This window comes from Pseudorasbora parva, chromosome 12 (assembly GCF_024679245.1).
Source record: "Pseudorasbora parva isolate DD20220531a chromosome 12, ASM2467924v1, whole genome shotgun sequence".
NCBI classification, from domain to species: Eukaryota; Metazoa; Chordata; class Actinopteri; order Cypriniformes; family Gobionidae; genus Pseudorasbora; species Pseudorasbora parva.
The window spans coordinates 44565887-44583118 of NC_090183.1; the positions used below are offsets into that span (position 1 = coordinate 44565887).

The 17232-nt window shown below is 38.0% G+C and overlaps 1 protein-coding gene across 2 annotated transcripts in view; it reads right to left on the reverse strand.

Moving 5' to 3' along the window:
- The window catches only part of cacna2d2a (calcium channel, voltage-dependent, alpha 2/delta subunit 2a), a 320181-nt gene that overhangs the window by 2522 nt on the left and 300427 nt on the right, over nucleotides 1-17232 (reverse strand). For both annotated transcript variants that reach the window (XM_067460456.1, XM_067460455.1), the window contains 15 exons: nucleotides 13916-13976; nucleotides 9585-9682; nucleotides 7291-7381; nucleotides 7093-7155; nucleotides 6862-6965; nucleotides 5332-5430; nucleotides 2788-2882; nucleotides 2244-2291; nucleotides 1926-1997; nucleotides 1686-1838; nucleotides 967-1019; nucleotides 816-871; nucleotides 501-624; nucleotides 314-423; nucleotides 105-193 (listed from right to left, as the gene is read on the reverse strand). In XM_067460456.1, coding sequence (XP_067316557.1) covers nucleotides 105-193; nucleotides 314-423; nucleotides 501-624; nucleotides 816-871; nucleotides 967-1019; nucleotides 1686-1838; nucleotides 1926-1997; nucleotides 2244-2291; nucleotides 2788-2882; nucleotides 5332-5430; nucleotides 6862-6965; nucleotides 7093-7155; nucleotides 7291-7381; nucleotides 9585-9682; nucleotides 13916-13976 — 1316 coding nt within the window. The remainder of the gene's footprint in view (nucleotides 1-104; nucleotides 194-313; nucleotides 424-500; nucleotides 625-815; nucleotides 872-966; nucleotides 1020-1685; nucleotides 1839-1925; nucleotides 1998-2243; nucleotides 2292-2787; nucleotides 2883-5331; nucleotides 5431-6861; nucleotides 6966-7092; nucleotides 7156-7290; nucleotides 7382-9584; nucleotides 9683-13915; nucleotides 13977-17232) is intronic.

Below are 17232 nucleotides of genomic sequence, written 5' to 3' on the forward strand. Positions count from 1 at the left end.
ACAGAAATATGAAGCTCATATTTTGGTTAATTATGCCATCCATAGACCATCCAGAATGTTTCTTTGGATAAACAAGTGGAAGCGTGTTGTGAGTGTGTACGTACTGTAACGTTGTAGTCGAAACAGGACGTGGTTCCTTTTCTATACCGGGCTGTTGCTAATGTCTCGCACGTATTTGTTTCTTTGTCTTTGTCTGAGAAACGGGGTGTAAAGGAACAAACTCACACTGCCATTCAAAAATTTCAGCTTTGCATCACAGTAATAAATAGCATTTTAATATATATTTTTGCATGTTTATGCATGAGGAGGATACATTCTGTCTCCACCTGAGACAGTTTCTCTATCTCACAGGAGTTGCAGGACAGTCTTTCAGCCACCACAAACAGCAGGTTGGTGTTGTTTATTCTCTTAGCATGAATTAATCTGTAAAACAGACACGCTGTTATAAAAGCCGCCGTTCATCTGTATATATAATCTAGACTGACTGCAGTGTGTCTGACCTGGAGCAGTTGTCACAGTCCTGCAGGACGTTGTAGGAGCTGCTGAGATTACTGAAGTAAAACTGCGTCTGTACCGTCACACAGCTGGTCGCTCTGTGCTCCATTCCTTCAGCATCGACCTCATCTACACACGCACACACACACACACACACACACACACACACACACACACACACACACACACACACACACACACACACACACACACACACACACACACACACACACACACACACACACACGCACACACACATTTGTCTTCGTATTGATTCACTCAAACAACAAGCTTTTAAAATCAATGTAATTGTCACACACCTGTCATGAACCAACTCTGATAGGTGAATCCATACAGCATCTGCTGCAGCACTGACCTAAGCATAACACACACACACACACACACTCCTGTGTTAGCACGTTCACATCATTGAGATCATACATTATAAATGAGTGTGAGACAGAAACTCACCAGGCAGCCGCTGACGTCCACCAGGCGACATTTAACACATCAGCAATAGTAGGCTGAGAGGAAACACATGACATGTTCATTATCCACTCAAATACACACCTGACACACACACACACACACACATCTTTATCAGTCTATCCATTTATTCATCCTTCGATCCATCCAAACATTCGGTCATTGGTATCTTCGTTGTACATATACTATTATAGTATTTATCCATATTTTGAAATGTTCAGTTTAAAAGTTTTCATTTTAATTTAAATAAAAATGGTGTGCTTTTGTCAATTTCATTGTTTTATTTAGTTATTTATTTTATTATCCATAAATCCACCCATCAATCCAACTATCCATCCATAAATCCATCCATCCATCCATTTATAAATCCTTTCATCCATCCATCCACTAATCCATCCATTAATCTATCAATCCATCCATCCATCCATCCATCCTTCCATCCATCCATCCATCCATCCATCCACCCATCCATCCATCCATTAATCCATCCATCCATCCATCCATCCATCCATCCATCCATCCATCCATCCATCCATCCATCCATCCATCCATCCATCCATCCATCAATCCATCATTTAATCCATCCATTCATCCATTAATCCATCCATCCATCCATTCAACATTTAATCCATCCATTAATCCATCACTTAATCCATCCATCCATCCATCCATCCATCCATCCATCCATCCATCCATCCTCTTACCACAAACACTCCTCGTGGGGCGGCCCCTGTGTTGCTGCTGGGCACGGGGTCACACACTGACTGATAGTCATAGGACTGCTTGCGTTTGTAGAAGGAGTTGTTGTAGAGGGCGTAAAAGAGAGTGGGGTCGACTTCGCTAAAGAACATCCCAATCTACAGATAAAAGAGGAAGAGCACAGGGTGAAAAACGGGAGCAAATGCAGTCTGTTTTCACATCGCTGTCCTGTTGAGCCTCCTGACCTTATTCCAGTGGTCTTTCTGATTGGACATGATGAGGAAGCCGCCGTCATCTATCAGATAACAAAGCAAATCCTGCAAAGACAAGGACAGCTTTAATACACACTTTACTGTACTTACACAACACGTGGCTTTATGTCAGACAGGCACCATGCATCAGTCAGTTTAAACAGAAAATAATGGAAAATCACTAGATCGATCGGTCATAGTTCCAGATACACGTAATGGAGAAAGTCTAAAAAGAAGGATGTGAATGAGGATGTGTGGATCTGATCTACAGCTCTCAGTATTGAATGACTGAGTGTATTAAGAGTCTCTTACATCACTGTTGGCTTCACAGTCCATTTCACAGCCACTGGTTGGTCCACACTGTCAGGCAGGAACAACAGTATTTAGAAATAGTACTCTCTCTGTGTGTGTGTGTGTGTGTGTGTGTGTGGGCATGTTTTTTGTGAAATATGAGGACACAAATGTGTATAATGGCATGGGTATGACACAGGTATTACAGGAGAGGGTGAAATATGAGGACATTACCCATGTCCCCACTTTTCAAAAGGCTTAAAAACTTTTTTTTGAGAAAGTAAAAATGCAGAATGTTTCCTGTGATGGCTAGGTTTAGGGGTAGGGGCAGTGTGTGTGTGTGTGTGTGTGTGGGGTAGGTTTAGAGGTAGGGGCAGTGTAGGGAATATAAAATACGATTTGTACAATATAAAAACCATTACGCTAAGGAATGTCCCCACATTTCACAAAAACAAACGTGTGTTTGTGTGTGTGTGTGTGTGTGTGTGTGTGTGTGTGTGTGTGTGTGTGTGTGTGTGTGTGTGTGTGTGTGTGATTGTGTGTGTGAGAGAGATGTGCATTTTACCGTTTGAGAACCCTGCCGGTTGCTTTCGGTGTGGTTGCTCGCCAAGATCTTGAATTTGTCAGTCCAAGCCTCAAGATCAAGCTTCACACCCAAAACTAAAATAGTACAAGACAGAAAAAGAAACTCTAAAGCCTCAGGGCCCATACTCATGAACAATCTCAATGCAAAGAGTAGCTCATAGTGACAAAAGTCTAAGAAAATCATTTGACAGGTCGGCGTACACTTCTTAAAATTAAAGAAACAAATCCTAGTAAAGAAGAAAGTAATTCAGAAAGCATCTTAACCCCTTAGAAGAGGTCTTGAGGTCCAACAGTGTGAGGAGGACGGATGAGGACTTTTAAGAGGTTTAACAGTTTCTTTAGCTGCGGAGAAAATGGTCGAAAATTGAAGAAAGAGAAGAAATGTGTTGCACACAATGCATGAGTGAGTTAATAAGACACTACACATTAGATCAGAGATCATGTTTGTGACTGATCTTATTAGAGACACGCCAACATCTCCGACAGAAATGGAGATAATCTCTTACATTAACATGTTTGGCAACTGGAAAAATTATGATTTTGGTCTGTCACAACCACCTGTAAGCAAAGAGATCGCACAATTACAGCAATTTCAGAACCTTATTGTGTTGCTGTTCATTTCCTATTAAATAAAATTATTTGATAAATGGTAAATAAAAAATAAAGAATATATATATATTCATGTTTATGTGCTAATCATTCATTCACTTCAATAAGTTCAAATTGCTTCAAAAAGTTCAATATTTTGTATTTTTTCGTGTGTGCGTGCGTTGTAAATATAATTTATTCCGAAGCAATATTCTCCCCAGTGTTCAATCAGCTTTGACATATTTAAATATGCATATTTGTGATTTTAAATATTTATGATATTTTTACCTTTTATAAAGAGAATTTTCCCCCTAATCTTATTAAATAAAGGCTCTGCTTCAGGTTTCATTTTATATTGTTAAATTTGATCAATACATTAAATTAAAATAAGAAAATATAAGGGCTGTTACTAATCAAATCAAATAATTTACACAGAAAAATTACAACTGCATTAAATAATATTTTGAGATTTGTAGTTTTGAATAGACAAATAACAAATGTTGGAAAGTAGGCTATGTTTGAACATGAAACTAAACCTCCAGTAGGTGGCAGCAGGTGACCGTCTTAATGAGCGAGTCACTGAGTCGTTTATTCAAACGATTCATTCAAACACTGAATCGTTCAGCAACACACTTGCTGCTGTGAGAAAAGTTACGGTTCTGCTGTGAACGATTTTCGCTGCTGAAATAGAACAAACACACTCAATATTGCATCTAAAATATAAGTGACTTTAAGTGAATGTTAATGTATTGTTTATGAAACTGTCATATGAAATCAGAGTCACTTTAGTCGTGATTGTATTCAGGAAACAGCTTAAACGCTTGTGTTGTAATTTCTCCTCGAGAGGCTGCACAAGTGTCAACAGCGCGAATTTGTTATCATTTCATTATATATTATTATCCACTATCGATCGGCACTTGCACTAAATTAATGCACAATCATTCTTGCATTTTGGTGATTCGCTAATGTTAGTTATTTTTGGTTTTAATCAGGCTCTTGTCCGTCGGGCAAGTAAAATTCTCTTTCACTTGTCCCTTCAAAAAATCCACTTGTCCCGGACAAGCGTTAATGTCAAGCCCTGTATATATATATATATATATATATAATGTGTTTGTGTGTGTGTGTGTGTGTGTGTGTGAGAGAGGGTACTGTAAAACAGGAAAAATGACGGCTGTAATTTCAAAGTGAAGGTTTATGTATGCCCTATACTTATGGTCTTTTTTTTCCTTGCTGGGCAACCAACCAATCACAGTCTTCAAAAGACTGAGGCAACAGGGTCAGCCCCGCCTCCTCACCAAGATAAAAGTGTTTGTATTTTCCTCGCTCAGAGTTGCTCTCAGATGTCAGATCCGTCTTGAATGGCTCTTTCTGAGAGGATTCCTAGAAGCTTTAAGAATACGGCCCGGTCTACAACTTCAATATTTTAATGGGGTTTTCCACCCTCCCTTACGATTAAAATGAATCTGTGATATGAATCTGTGATAACTTTACTTTGGCAAGATCAACAATTCAACAGAGTACTTTACAACGATGTTCAGAATAAGTCATTCTTCTAAAGCCAGATTGCTAAAGCAGCTCTTATCTGTGCTAATCCAGCTGTCAGGTAATCCTAATGGAACATGATGATCATGAGCTCTGGCAGGAACCTCAGGATATCACTGGAGAGTTGCAGTCAAAAAATGGCAAAATGTCTCAGGATTTATTGCAGCGAGAAAGATCATGCATTCAAATATGGCTGCTGTCACGACAGTAAAAGACAGAAATCCACCCATCTACTGGATAAGATGAAGTACTTAAGATATTAAAGTATCATATCAAATCCCACATTCGATCGTGCCTTTGTTTGCACACACAAGCTGTGCCATCTGTCTGGTTTAAAAGGCCTCCATGTGGACCTGATGGGATATTTTGTCATCTGTCGGGAGTTTTAATGTACCTGCAGGTTTGATGTTTCTGGTTCCTATGGTGATGTCCACTGCTGTGCTAACCAGAATGCCGATGGTGTCGTTCTCTGGATTCAGTAAGTCATCATTGCCTGGGGAAAAAATACACACCAAAAAACAATTCAATCATAACATTTATAATGTATAAATGATAGCCTACTGTGATTCTAATAAAAAAAATATTTTAACTAACAAATTTTAATCTAATACTAAATAAAATAATAATCTAATATCAAATAAAATGTATAATTTTCTAATTTAATCGATTAATTAAAATAAATAAATAAATATACAATATACACTAAAATTATGATCTAAGTTATTCAACTAAATATTAGGGCCGGGACTCGATTAAAAAAATTAATCTAATTAATTAGAGGCTTAGTAATTAATTAATCGAAATTAATTGCATTTTAATTGCATATAAATATTTGACCTGAGAACAATGAGAAGTAATTTTTCACATGTATTTTTAGTATACCATTGAATAATGACTGAATACATAAGCTTAATCAACAAAATATAGTTTATTTATTTCAGTCCAGCAGACCAGCGCAATGTTTGCCATTAAGTGTAGCAAAAGCATATTTGTGATATTTGAGGCTCGATGTGCTGCGGTGATACGCAAATTCCTTGTTGTATAGCTTGCACACAACCATGCTCTTGACGACGCTTCCATTCTTTCGTTTTTTAAAACAAAATTTCCCATCCACGGGGCCGAGCAAAGCAGTCTCATCAGCTTCTTCGCTCATGTCATGTTCACTCATGGTTTGTTGTTGTCGTGACTCCGGGGCGCTAGTTGGTGTTCCAGTATAATCGGTCCGTCGAAACTCATTCATTGAAAAACGTTCCGCGGTGCAAAAATAAGTGTGGTTAATTTTTTTTTTTTTTTTTTTTTGCGTAATTAATTAACGCGTTAAAGTCACGGCCCTACTAAATATATAAATAAAATTAATTAAATAGGTCTTATTTAATTCTATAAACTATAATACTGATCTGCCAACATTGTCGCTCTATGATAAATTAAAATAAGCTGATAACATCACTGTTTACTCCAGAACGACTGTACAGCCAAATCTAATTTTGTTGTAATATTGTCCTGTTTAACACTGTGAAGCTGCATTGAAACAATCGGCACTGTAAAAGCACTATATAAATAAAGTTGATTGATTGATTGATACAGTATAGTTACTATTGATAATAATTATTTTATAACTGTTATATATATATATATATATATATATATATATATATATATATATATATATATATATATAATTAATTTTATTAGTAGTAGTAATTAGCTAAATAAAAAAAGAATGACTTTTTTATAATATAGTATATATTTAATAATATACAAATATATTACTTTTTTATTTTAATAACAATAATTATTATTTATAAAAATAATTTTCTTCTTTTCCTTCATATTAAAGGTATTACTTTAATTGCACTTTGTGCCTGTAAAGACTGTTTAGTGTCTGGTGTGTGTTTCTGTGTGCTGTAATAACACACACACTCACCGGTGCGATACGGGGCCCTGAAGATGTAGCCCTTGTTGTCCAGACTGCGACGGTAGTAACTAGCATTAAATGGCTCTGGATCTTCCTCCCAGGTCTCAGCAGCCCTGATGTACACACACACGTACACACACGCACGCGCACACAAACACACACAGACACACACACACACACCTTTACCTCAGCAGCTATTTACAATATCAGTGGCAAAAACAAAAAAAGAACCAGACTCACTTATTAGGGAACACTCGAGTGATGCCTCCATCTGTGGCTGCAAACACGGCCAGAAAGCCGTACCTGGAGTAACACAACACACACATTTACTCACATTTACAGCCCCTCTAGCTCTAATGCATGTGCTTTTGTGCTTGAGATGATAAAATAAGAGTGAAATTCAGGAGATTCGGTGGTTCATCCTGAATACAAACGTACGTGTTGAGGTCCTTGGTTTTCCAGACTTTATCTACCAGCTGTTTAATGATGCCCGTGTCCAAGATCAGATTATGCAGCAAGAAATTGTCACCTGTGTGGAATAATGATGATAATATTATGATATATGAGTTGATATCTTAATACAAGAAGAGTTTATTAAGATGAGTTTAAGAATTAGTCAGAGAGATTCAGAATTACAGTCAGTGTTGTTATTGTCAACTAACACTAAAATATATATATATATATAAAAAAACATGTTCAGCAATTGAAATAAAGCTCAATAAATACAATATAAATATTATAGCTGCAAGCATTAATTATTGGGGCCAAACACAACATTTGGAGACAATTTTAGGCAAAAAAGTTGAAAACCCACATAAATACATTGAGTTAGAGACAATTTCATGTTTTGTTTAATTATAGCGCCACCAAGTGGCTCAGTCCCACCAATTTTATGTGTCCTCAGAGTGCCCCCATACATAAGCATGTCAAGATTGGTGAAAATATCTCATTTTGTTCAGGAGTTATAGACATTTGTATTTATGTTTATTAAAAATTACCCACACTTGACTTTGATTGCATTTTCTTGCCACTTTCTATCAAAATTTGAACATTTTGCCATTTTCGTTTAAACAACCTGCCATGATTCTGATTTTTCTGGTGACGTCTCGCTTGTTATGATCTGCACCAAGTTTGGTCAGAATACGATAACGTGTTGCGGCGATACAGGCTTATGTCTATTTTCACAAGCGCTTCGTAAAAGTTGATATTCAAAAACAGTTTGATGAAGCGACTTAAATTACTTCTTTTTTTGTTGTTGCTGGCATTGTCTGAAGATGATCTGGTTAAATTTTCGGGCAAATCTGATAAACCGTCTAGGAGGAGTTCCAAAAAAGTAATTTTTTTTGGCAGGAAAGATGGCACTACTAAAAATGACGTCATATGGTTCAATCAAATCCCCTTGAGCCAAGGAGTCTTTACTTGAAATTTCTAGCCTTTACTAGCCTGCCGTGGTCATACTCAGCTCTAGTCAGAATATGAGTCTGATGCTCCATTGGGCTGTGATTATGGGCCGTGATTCAACCCAACCAGGATTGGACAGACCAACAACCAATCAGAGCAACGAAGCGACGTCAACAGAGCTCAACTGCACTGTGTTGCCAAATCCCCCCCCCCCCCCCCCCCCCGCGGGTTGTTTTCTATGTCCGCAGGTTGAAGCGACTATTGTGATATATAGACCCATGACTGCGAATTTTAGCAGCAACCTTGCCAAAATAACACACATTTTACCCCCAAACACCATTTTTCCCCCGGAGAACCCCCCGAGAAGCTATTGTTTAGGGCTAGTAGTTGGCGGGTTTAGTTGTAAAAACGTGGCAACCCTGTTTGCACGTGCGCTGGAATAAATGATCTTAGCCGGGTTTGTTAAAAAATAAAATAATTTATTGATACACAGAGCACTTACCCAACATGATCATCATTTCTGAGAGAAATAGTGAAGGTGATGCAGATACGAACAAGCTCTCCGTTTAGGATTCGAACAAATATAACCCAAGCCCCTTTGATGACGTGATGATTACGGTACTGTTGATCATCTGTCCGTCATCGGCTAAAGCCCGCCCTGATGATCTCATTGGTCAGAAGAGTTTCTGTTCGGGGATAATTACTCCTCTATGGAGCGAGGCCAGACCGAACCGCCCGACCTAAAAAATGTTGTGGGCGGGGCTAAGTTTGGCTGGCATCCAGGCTAAGCCTTTGCGGTTCAAAAGTTGCAACTTTGGACAGTTGGTGGTGCTAGAGGGATTGACTTAGAGACTCCAAATTTGCTATGGTGACAATTCAGAATGTCTTCTATCAGCGTGCCAAATTTCATAACTGTGGTTCTATGGACTTCCATAGCATAATAATAATAACAATGAGAACAGTGTTACATATCTTCGGTGCTTGGCCCCTAAATAACACTGACATGATATAATTAGGTTATGTTAGTAGTGTATTAAACAGATTCGTATGTGGTTTAAAGTGGTCTCAGCTGGTTTCTCAGCTTAGGCAAGTCAGCTAAAACCAGCCAGACCAGTTCAAACCTGTTCAGACCAGCAAGGCTGGATTAAGATGTTCTTTCCAGCAGGGAGTAAGCTGATGTTTGGTTAACTGTACTAAAGATGGCAAAAGACAGTTTGGTAGTGCAAAAAGATTCTTCCACAATCCTTTAAAAAGTGGTAAAGTCAGTGAATAGTTCACACACTGGGAAGAGGGACGAGAATACGAGTGTTTGTGAGATCTGTGGGACTCACATTGTTTGGAGTCAGGCGTGACCTTCTCCATCAGAGCGATGAAGTTCAGCAGGAACTCCGTGTTGTTGTTGGAAAGCTCCAGTTCTTTGCAGTATTCCCTGAGGAAAACACACACCATTCCTCACTGACAGGACACTCTCGCTTACAGATCAACATCATGAACAGTACAGACTGCACAACCTTTATAGACAGTGAGAGTTTTGCACTGACATATTTCACTTGGCTAATTTCACGTTAATCTTAAACACACACAAAACACCAAATACATTTATAACTGCAAAAAAAACCAACATATTCTTAACCAGTACTTAATCAAAACATCCTTAAAACAAGATAAGGTAAAACCACAGTGTATTTTGTCTGGATTCACTGTAGATTTAAGCATAAACTCACTAAAAACAAGTGCACTTTTGCCTAAAATACACAAGATGCATTCTCATAAAATCTCAGTTAACTCTCTCGTTTCAAAGATGTTTTAACCGGAGATCAAGACTGGCTAAGAACATGATTTTTGGAGTGTATATATCACTATAAAAAATTGCTGGACTAAAAACAACCCAAGTTGGGTTGAAAATGGACTAACCCAACAATTGGGTTGTTTTAACCCAGCAACTGGGTTGTCTTAAGCAACATTTAACCCAACCGCTGGTTTAAAACAACCCAATTGCGGGGTTAAAACAACTCAACCGTTGGGTTAAAACAACCCAATTGTTGGGTTAGTCCATTTTCAATCCAACTTGGGTTGTTTTTAACCCACACTCTAAAAAATGCTGGGTTGTTTTAACCCAATGTTGGGTCAAATATGGACTAACCCAGCAATTGGGTCGTTTTAACCCAGAAACTGGGTTGTTTTAAGCAACATTTAACCCAACCGCTGGTTTAAAACAACCCAATTGCAGGGTTAAAACAACTCAACTGTTGGGTTAAAACAACCCAATTGTTGGGTTAGTCCATTTTCAACCAAACTTGGGTTGTTTTTGACCCACACTCTAAAAAATGCTGGGTTGTTTTAATCCAATGTTGGGTCAAATATGGACTAACCCAGCAATTGGGTTGTTTTAACCCAGTGATAGGGTTGTTTAAATCCTGCGGTTGGGTTAAATATTTGCTTAGGACAACCCAATCGCTGGGTTAAAACAACCCAACTGCTGGGTTAGTCCATTTTTGACCCAACATTGTTTTTTTTTACTCAGAATTTTTTTTAGAGTGCAGTATTTTTTAGAGTGTATGCAAAAGACAAACACACAGAGAGAAATGATCATTCACAGACTCATGCATGTGAACTACTCTAGATCTGTCAGTGCTTTAACATGCAAATAAAGTGAACCTTCCCCTGTGAAGTGAGGAGAAGTCCATGCACACAGACACAGAGGAGACGCGCGTGCGAGCTGCGGCGATGAGATGTGGAGAAGACATGAGGAGAATCTGCTGAAACTGATCCAGGACAGCAGACGACAATCAAGTCAAACACAGAAGACATTTACCACTCGCTTTCAAGATCAAAGTATGAACTTTATATCTTCCTTGTATTAATTTTGAGCTATAAAATTGTGCATTGCAAAGATTGAACATTTGACTTCAAATGACAGTAACTGCACACTTTGGTCAAATGTAAAGATGCTGTTTTGAGACACCGTTGAGATCTCTTCTGAAATCTAAAGGAGATGTGAGATTACTGGGGTCTTTTTCTCCTCAGGTTAAAAATCTGTCAAGCAGGAGATTTAAGGGAACTTTCCAGGTTCATAACAAGTTCAACTTTACCAACAGCTACATTACCACAGCAAACACTTTCAACGTATGCCTCAAAGTTTGTAAAACAAGCAAAACTCGCATTTATTATAATACACTAATGCAGAGGTGTCAAAAGTACTCACATTCATTACTCAAGTGGAAGTATAGATACTAGGGTTTAAAAATACTTCTGTAGAAGTTTGAAGTATCAACTCAGGCTTTTTACTTAAGTAAAAGTGTAAAAGTACTGGTTTTCAAAACTACTTAAAGTATAAAAGTAAAAGTAATGTAAGGAAAAAAATGCCATTAAAGACAAAAGCTTAGGCCACACCACAGGGGCCTATAGCGCACTACCCCACCTCCTCAAAAAACATTTTTCTAAAGGCCCATAATGACTATAATGTTATATTAAAATGTTAATGTTGAAAATTTGGGAGGCACTGGCTACCTGTTCAGCTGCATATATACCCATTAAAAATTAATGCATTTTAGTACAATGGACATATACCATATGTGTACTGCTGAGCATTTCCATGTTTCCTGAAGCGGAAGATATGATGACTAGTTGCCTATAAGTAATGTTATCAATAACCTTTATGGGAATGTAAATGTAGGCTACATGTGTGATCAGTGTTGCCAGATTGAGTTGACGATTTAGAGCCCTACGGGCCCTGACTTTTTTTTTTTACACCCTAACCTCATACCCACTGTCGACCACTGACTGCTTGGTTGTCACTTTAAAAAAAATTAACAAACAAACAATTATCCAAACATTTTTCTAAATTAACTTTAATAAAAATAAATAAACTGAAATATAACTACTTGGACATTACAAACAAAGCTGAACTATTTTAATGACTGCAGGAGTGTGTCATAAGAAGGATTGTGCAGGTCCTGTGCAGGGCTCAAAGGTCACCAAAACTGCCAAAATAATGTGATGATATTTTATTGAAGAAGCCACTTTAAGTGCAAACAGTGCCCAATATAAGAAATCGGAAAAAGCACATAATTAACAGGCATTTCACACGTTAAAAACATACACTGCCAAAATGCGTAATTCATTGATACTGTACAATAATCTGCCGACAAAAAAATAACAACAATGCGCTTAGCTTTGCTCTGACAAAACCACAGTACCCTTGTGAAGTTCTTAATCCAGTCAAAATTGATTCATCATTGATTCAAACCTCTTTCAGCAGCTGTTGGGGTTGCTAGTTGCAGATGTCCTGAGTGTGTATATTATGATGGACAGGAATCATGATTATATTTATAAAGAGTCTCCGAGTCACAGGTGTAATCCATGTTTGATAGTTTGTTCACTCTCCCACTCCTTACTGTAGAAACGGTTTTACTGTATGTATGCAACTTTAGCAAAGCGATCACTTGAATATGTAGTACATCTACGACGAGTTATCCCGCTAAAAACCTGGCTGTCATGAATGAGCTGATCGTCTGCTGCTGATTGACTGAAAGTGCGTGCTCGTCCGCTGGAACCCGCCCAATCTGGCAACACCGTGTGTGAATTGTGCTTTGAGTCATGTGCAGGCGCGATGGATCGCGTAGTAACATATTAGGGTGTTGGAATGGTATATGTTTACACTTCTCATCCAACCACAATCAAATTCACACTATCACGATTTATCTGCATAGTTTTTTTTTTAAACAAGATGAATGAAAGAGGAGTAACGAGGCTATTTTTAAAAAGTAAGGAGTAGAAAGTACAGATAATTGCATGAAAATGTAAGGAGTTGAAGTAAAAAGTAGGCAGAAAAATAATTACTCCAGTAAAGTATAGATACCCAAAATTTCTACTTAAGTAAGGTAACGAAGTATTTGTACTTCGTTACTTGACACCTCTGCACTAATGACTAGGGGTGGGAATCATAGGGTCACGAAATAATCAATATATAACTAAACAATCCTAGTGTTGTAGTACACGAGACCGGTCTTTAGAACGTTTTTTGAAGGTCTTGGTCTGTACCACATTTGTACTCGGTATATTGCTTGGATATAGTGTCTGATTTACGTACATAACAAGAATATCAGTAACCAAACAATTAACTGGAGCCATTGACTTCCATAGTAACTTTGTTTTCCTACTATGGAAGTCAATGGCTCCAGTTTGTTTACTGACATTCTTCAAAATATCTTCCCTTGTGTTCAGCTGAAGAAAGAAATTCATACAGGTTTGAAACAACTTGAGGGTGAGGAAAGGATGACAGAATTTTCCTTTTAAAGTGAACTATCCCTTTAATGCTCTTTACGGAACCATCAATGCCAAAAGGACTCATTATTGTTTAAGGAGTGTACTTGTAATGAACCCAGAACAGTAAAATTCTCCATTTGCTCTTAATGCTTGCTTTAGGAGACTCAATCGACACAATAAAGAGATCTTTTTAGGATTGGTGACGGCGAGGAGTCTCGACAGACAGAAACACAATAAACACACACATTCACTTGGGTTAGAATGGAAAGACACATTACGCACAGCAAACACACAGAGACTACGGTGACTACGGTGCGTTGAAAAGGAAGTTAGGGATGGACGTATGCACGAAAACAGGAGGACGTGGCTTATTCAAGAAGTCACACAAAGCTACCTGGGGGCAATGAACACATGTCCCTCTGACTCAAAAGTGTTTGGCAGGAGAGACTCAAAATCTGCAACAGAAACGGGCAAGATTATCCAGGGGGAAGTGGAGGCTGGAGAACACAGGGAGGCTTCTGGGAAACAAATGAACATCAGCTGCTCTTCAAAAGGTGCAGGAACGCAGTGGGGACGTTACCAGATAGCAACACTGAGGAATCATGGTGGGAAGACCAGCGTTAGCCACTATGGTGCCTTGGCCAAAATAATGGAATCATAGGAAAGCAGACACTTTTAGATTGAAGACTTTGATGAGCGAATTTAGTTCAAATTTCGTTCTTTTGCAAGTCGGAGAACTGGCTCGACTCTCGGGATACACATTGAGATGAACGAGTTCTCCGACGTCATTCCCGTCAACAGTGTGCCGTGCCGCTTTCTTTTTCATCAGGCATCAACGTGGCCAACCGTTTAGCTGGGAGTGGGTGAGGCAGGGGTCCTGATGGAGGCGATCGCCCCTCAGACTGGCACCGCGGAGCCGCTCCAGAGACACAATCGCAGAAAGTGCCCAGCATTGTGAAGGGCAAGAGAGGGCAACACTACATGTTATTGAACATATATATTTATATTCCAACAGAGGTTAAAGGGTTAGTTCACCTAAAAATGAAATGTCTGTCATTAACTCCTCCCCCTAATGTCGTTCCACACCCGTACGACCTCCGTTCATCTTCACACACAGTTTAAGATATTTTATATTTAGTCCGAGAGCGTATGCAAGTGTATGCACACTATACTGTCCATGTCCAGAAAGGGAAATAAAAACATCATCACAGTAGTCCATATGAGACATCAGTGGGTTAATTAGAGTCTCTTGAAGCATCAAAAATACATTTGGGTCCAAAAATAACAAAAACTACGACTTTATTCAGCATTGGCTTCTCTTCTGGGTTTGTTTTCAATCCTCAAATAAAGATTCAAACGGTTATGAATCAGTGTATTGATCAATGATTCGGATCGCCAATGTCACGTGATTTCAGCAGTTTGACACACGATCCGAATCATGAATCAATTCACTGATTCATAACCGATCGAATCTTTATTTGAGGATTGAACACAAACCTGGAAGAGAAGCCAATGCTGAATAAAGTCGTAGATTTTGTTATTTTTGGACCCAAATGTATTTTGGATGCTTCAAGAGACTCTAATTAACCCACTGATGTCTCATATGGACTACTGTGATGATGTGCATTTTTGGGTGAACTAACGCTTTAAGTAATTTCAACTTAAAAGATTTAAAATGACTTAAAAGAGTTGAATCTTGTAAAACTAAAGGTCTTACGGGTGTGGAGCGACATTAGGGGGAGGAGTTAATGACATACATTTCATTTTTGGGTGAACTAACCCTTTAAACGATCAGCCCACTGTTGTGCCCAGGTAGTTTTCCCTCCACAATGTCTTGCACTTCCAGGTCAGGTTTTTTGAAGATGCGGCGGCGCGTCCGCAGTGGCCGTCTGGAGGGCGATAGACGTACAGAGGGGTCAAGCTGATGAAAACACGGGGAGTAAGAGGAGGACGACAAACCAACCGCTCCATCACGAGACAACAGGAGAGGACCTAAAGGAGGCCAGCGCGGTAATTCACCTGCAGCCTATCCCTGCTCCATGACTGATGTTATACAGTAAAAGAAAACCTAAAATAATCCCCTGTGGCTAAACTGAGGACAACTTCACATGCTCATAGAGGTCTGTCTTTAAGTGCTCAGATGCATGGCAACATTTCTGCTCAATCTTCGAGATTTAATGGAACGCTTTACGCAAAAATGAAAATTCAAGATCATTTATTCACCCTCAAACCCTTATGTTTTGGTGGATGTTCAAAACATACAGTGATGAGAATTTCGTTAACTAAAGCTCATTAGCTGTGCACTTAAATAAACTGACTGCTCTCGTTTATCTTATTCTTATTTGTTTTTTATATACATTTTAAATCTTTTTGTATTATTATTATCTTATGCATATGTTACCTGTTATAGTTTTAATTCCTGGTCTAAAGCACTTTGAATATTATCATGTATTAAATGTCTGTCTGTCTGTCTGTCTGTCTGTCTGTCTGTCTGTCTATCTAAAATCTCTGTATCTGAACAGAAATATTTAAACAACAAAACAAAAACGATTAGGAAAAACAAACAAAGCACTTATAAAAAATGACACAATCTTAAACTAAATTTAAAATGAAAACTGAAAATATAATATAATATAATTAACATAAAATCACATAATATCCTATATTGGGAACATTACTAATTTTAATGTTTTTAGAGGAAGTCTCTTATGCTCATCAAGGCTGCATTTATTTGATCAAAAATACAGAAAAAATATTATGAAATATTATTATAATTTAAAGTAATATTTACTGTTTTAATATAATGTAAAATATAATGAATTTCTGTGATGCAAAGCTGATTTTTCAGCATCATTACTCCAGTCTTCAGTGTCACATGATAAACATAAAAACATAAAATAAGTGACTTTTAAGCAATATTTCAAGTTTTAAAAAAAATTCATGCTGTTTTATGTGATCAAAATGATGATCAAAATTAAAACTGTTTACTGTAAATAATAATGGTTGGTTGAAAGCTTTTATATGACTTCAGAAAGCTATGCTTTATAATACCTTTATGATGCTTTTTTTGAGGTTATCAGGCACTGAACGGTATATAGTTTCATTAAAAGAAGAAGCAGCATAAACATTCTGCACAATATGTTATTTAGCGTTCAGTGGATGAAGGAAAGTCATACAGTTTTGAAGTGGCATGAGGGAGAGTAAATAATAACAGTTTTCATTTTTGGGTCAAAAAATTCAGACCAAAAAAACAATGATATGATACATTTAAAGAGCAATTATAACTACAATATGATCATCCTCGAATTACTAACCTCAATGCTTTAACTTTTTCAAACAAACGGCAGCATGTGTAACACTAGAGAAGGGCTTTTACTAACTGAGACAAACAACTGACCATTTCTACAGTAAATGCTCCAATCTGAGGATGTTACACTGTCACCGAGGAAGAAAGAGGGGAGGAGGAGGAGGAGGAGGAGGAGGAGGAGGAGAGACAGATGAAAGAGATCTTTTCCAAGTGTAATTGACACAGGGATCAGAAATACGTTTTGACAATGAGAGAAAAATCATATTTTATTCTTCTTCAGAACGTGTCAAGGAGAGACCTTACACAGCTGTCCAAGCCGAGAGAGAGAGAGCGAGAGAGAAAGAGAGAGAGAGAGAGAGAGAGAGAGAGAGAGAGAGAGAGAGAGAGAGAGAGAGAGAGAGAGA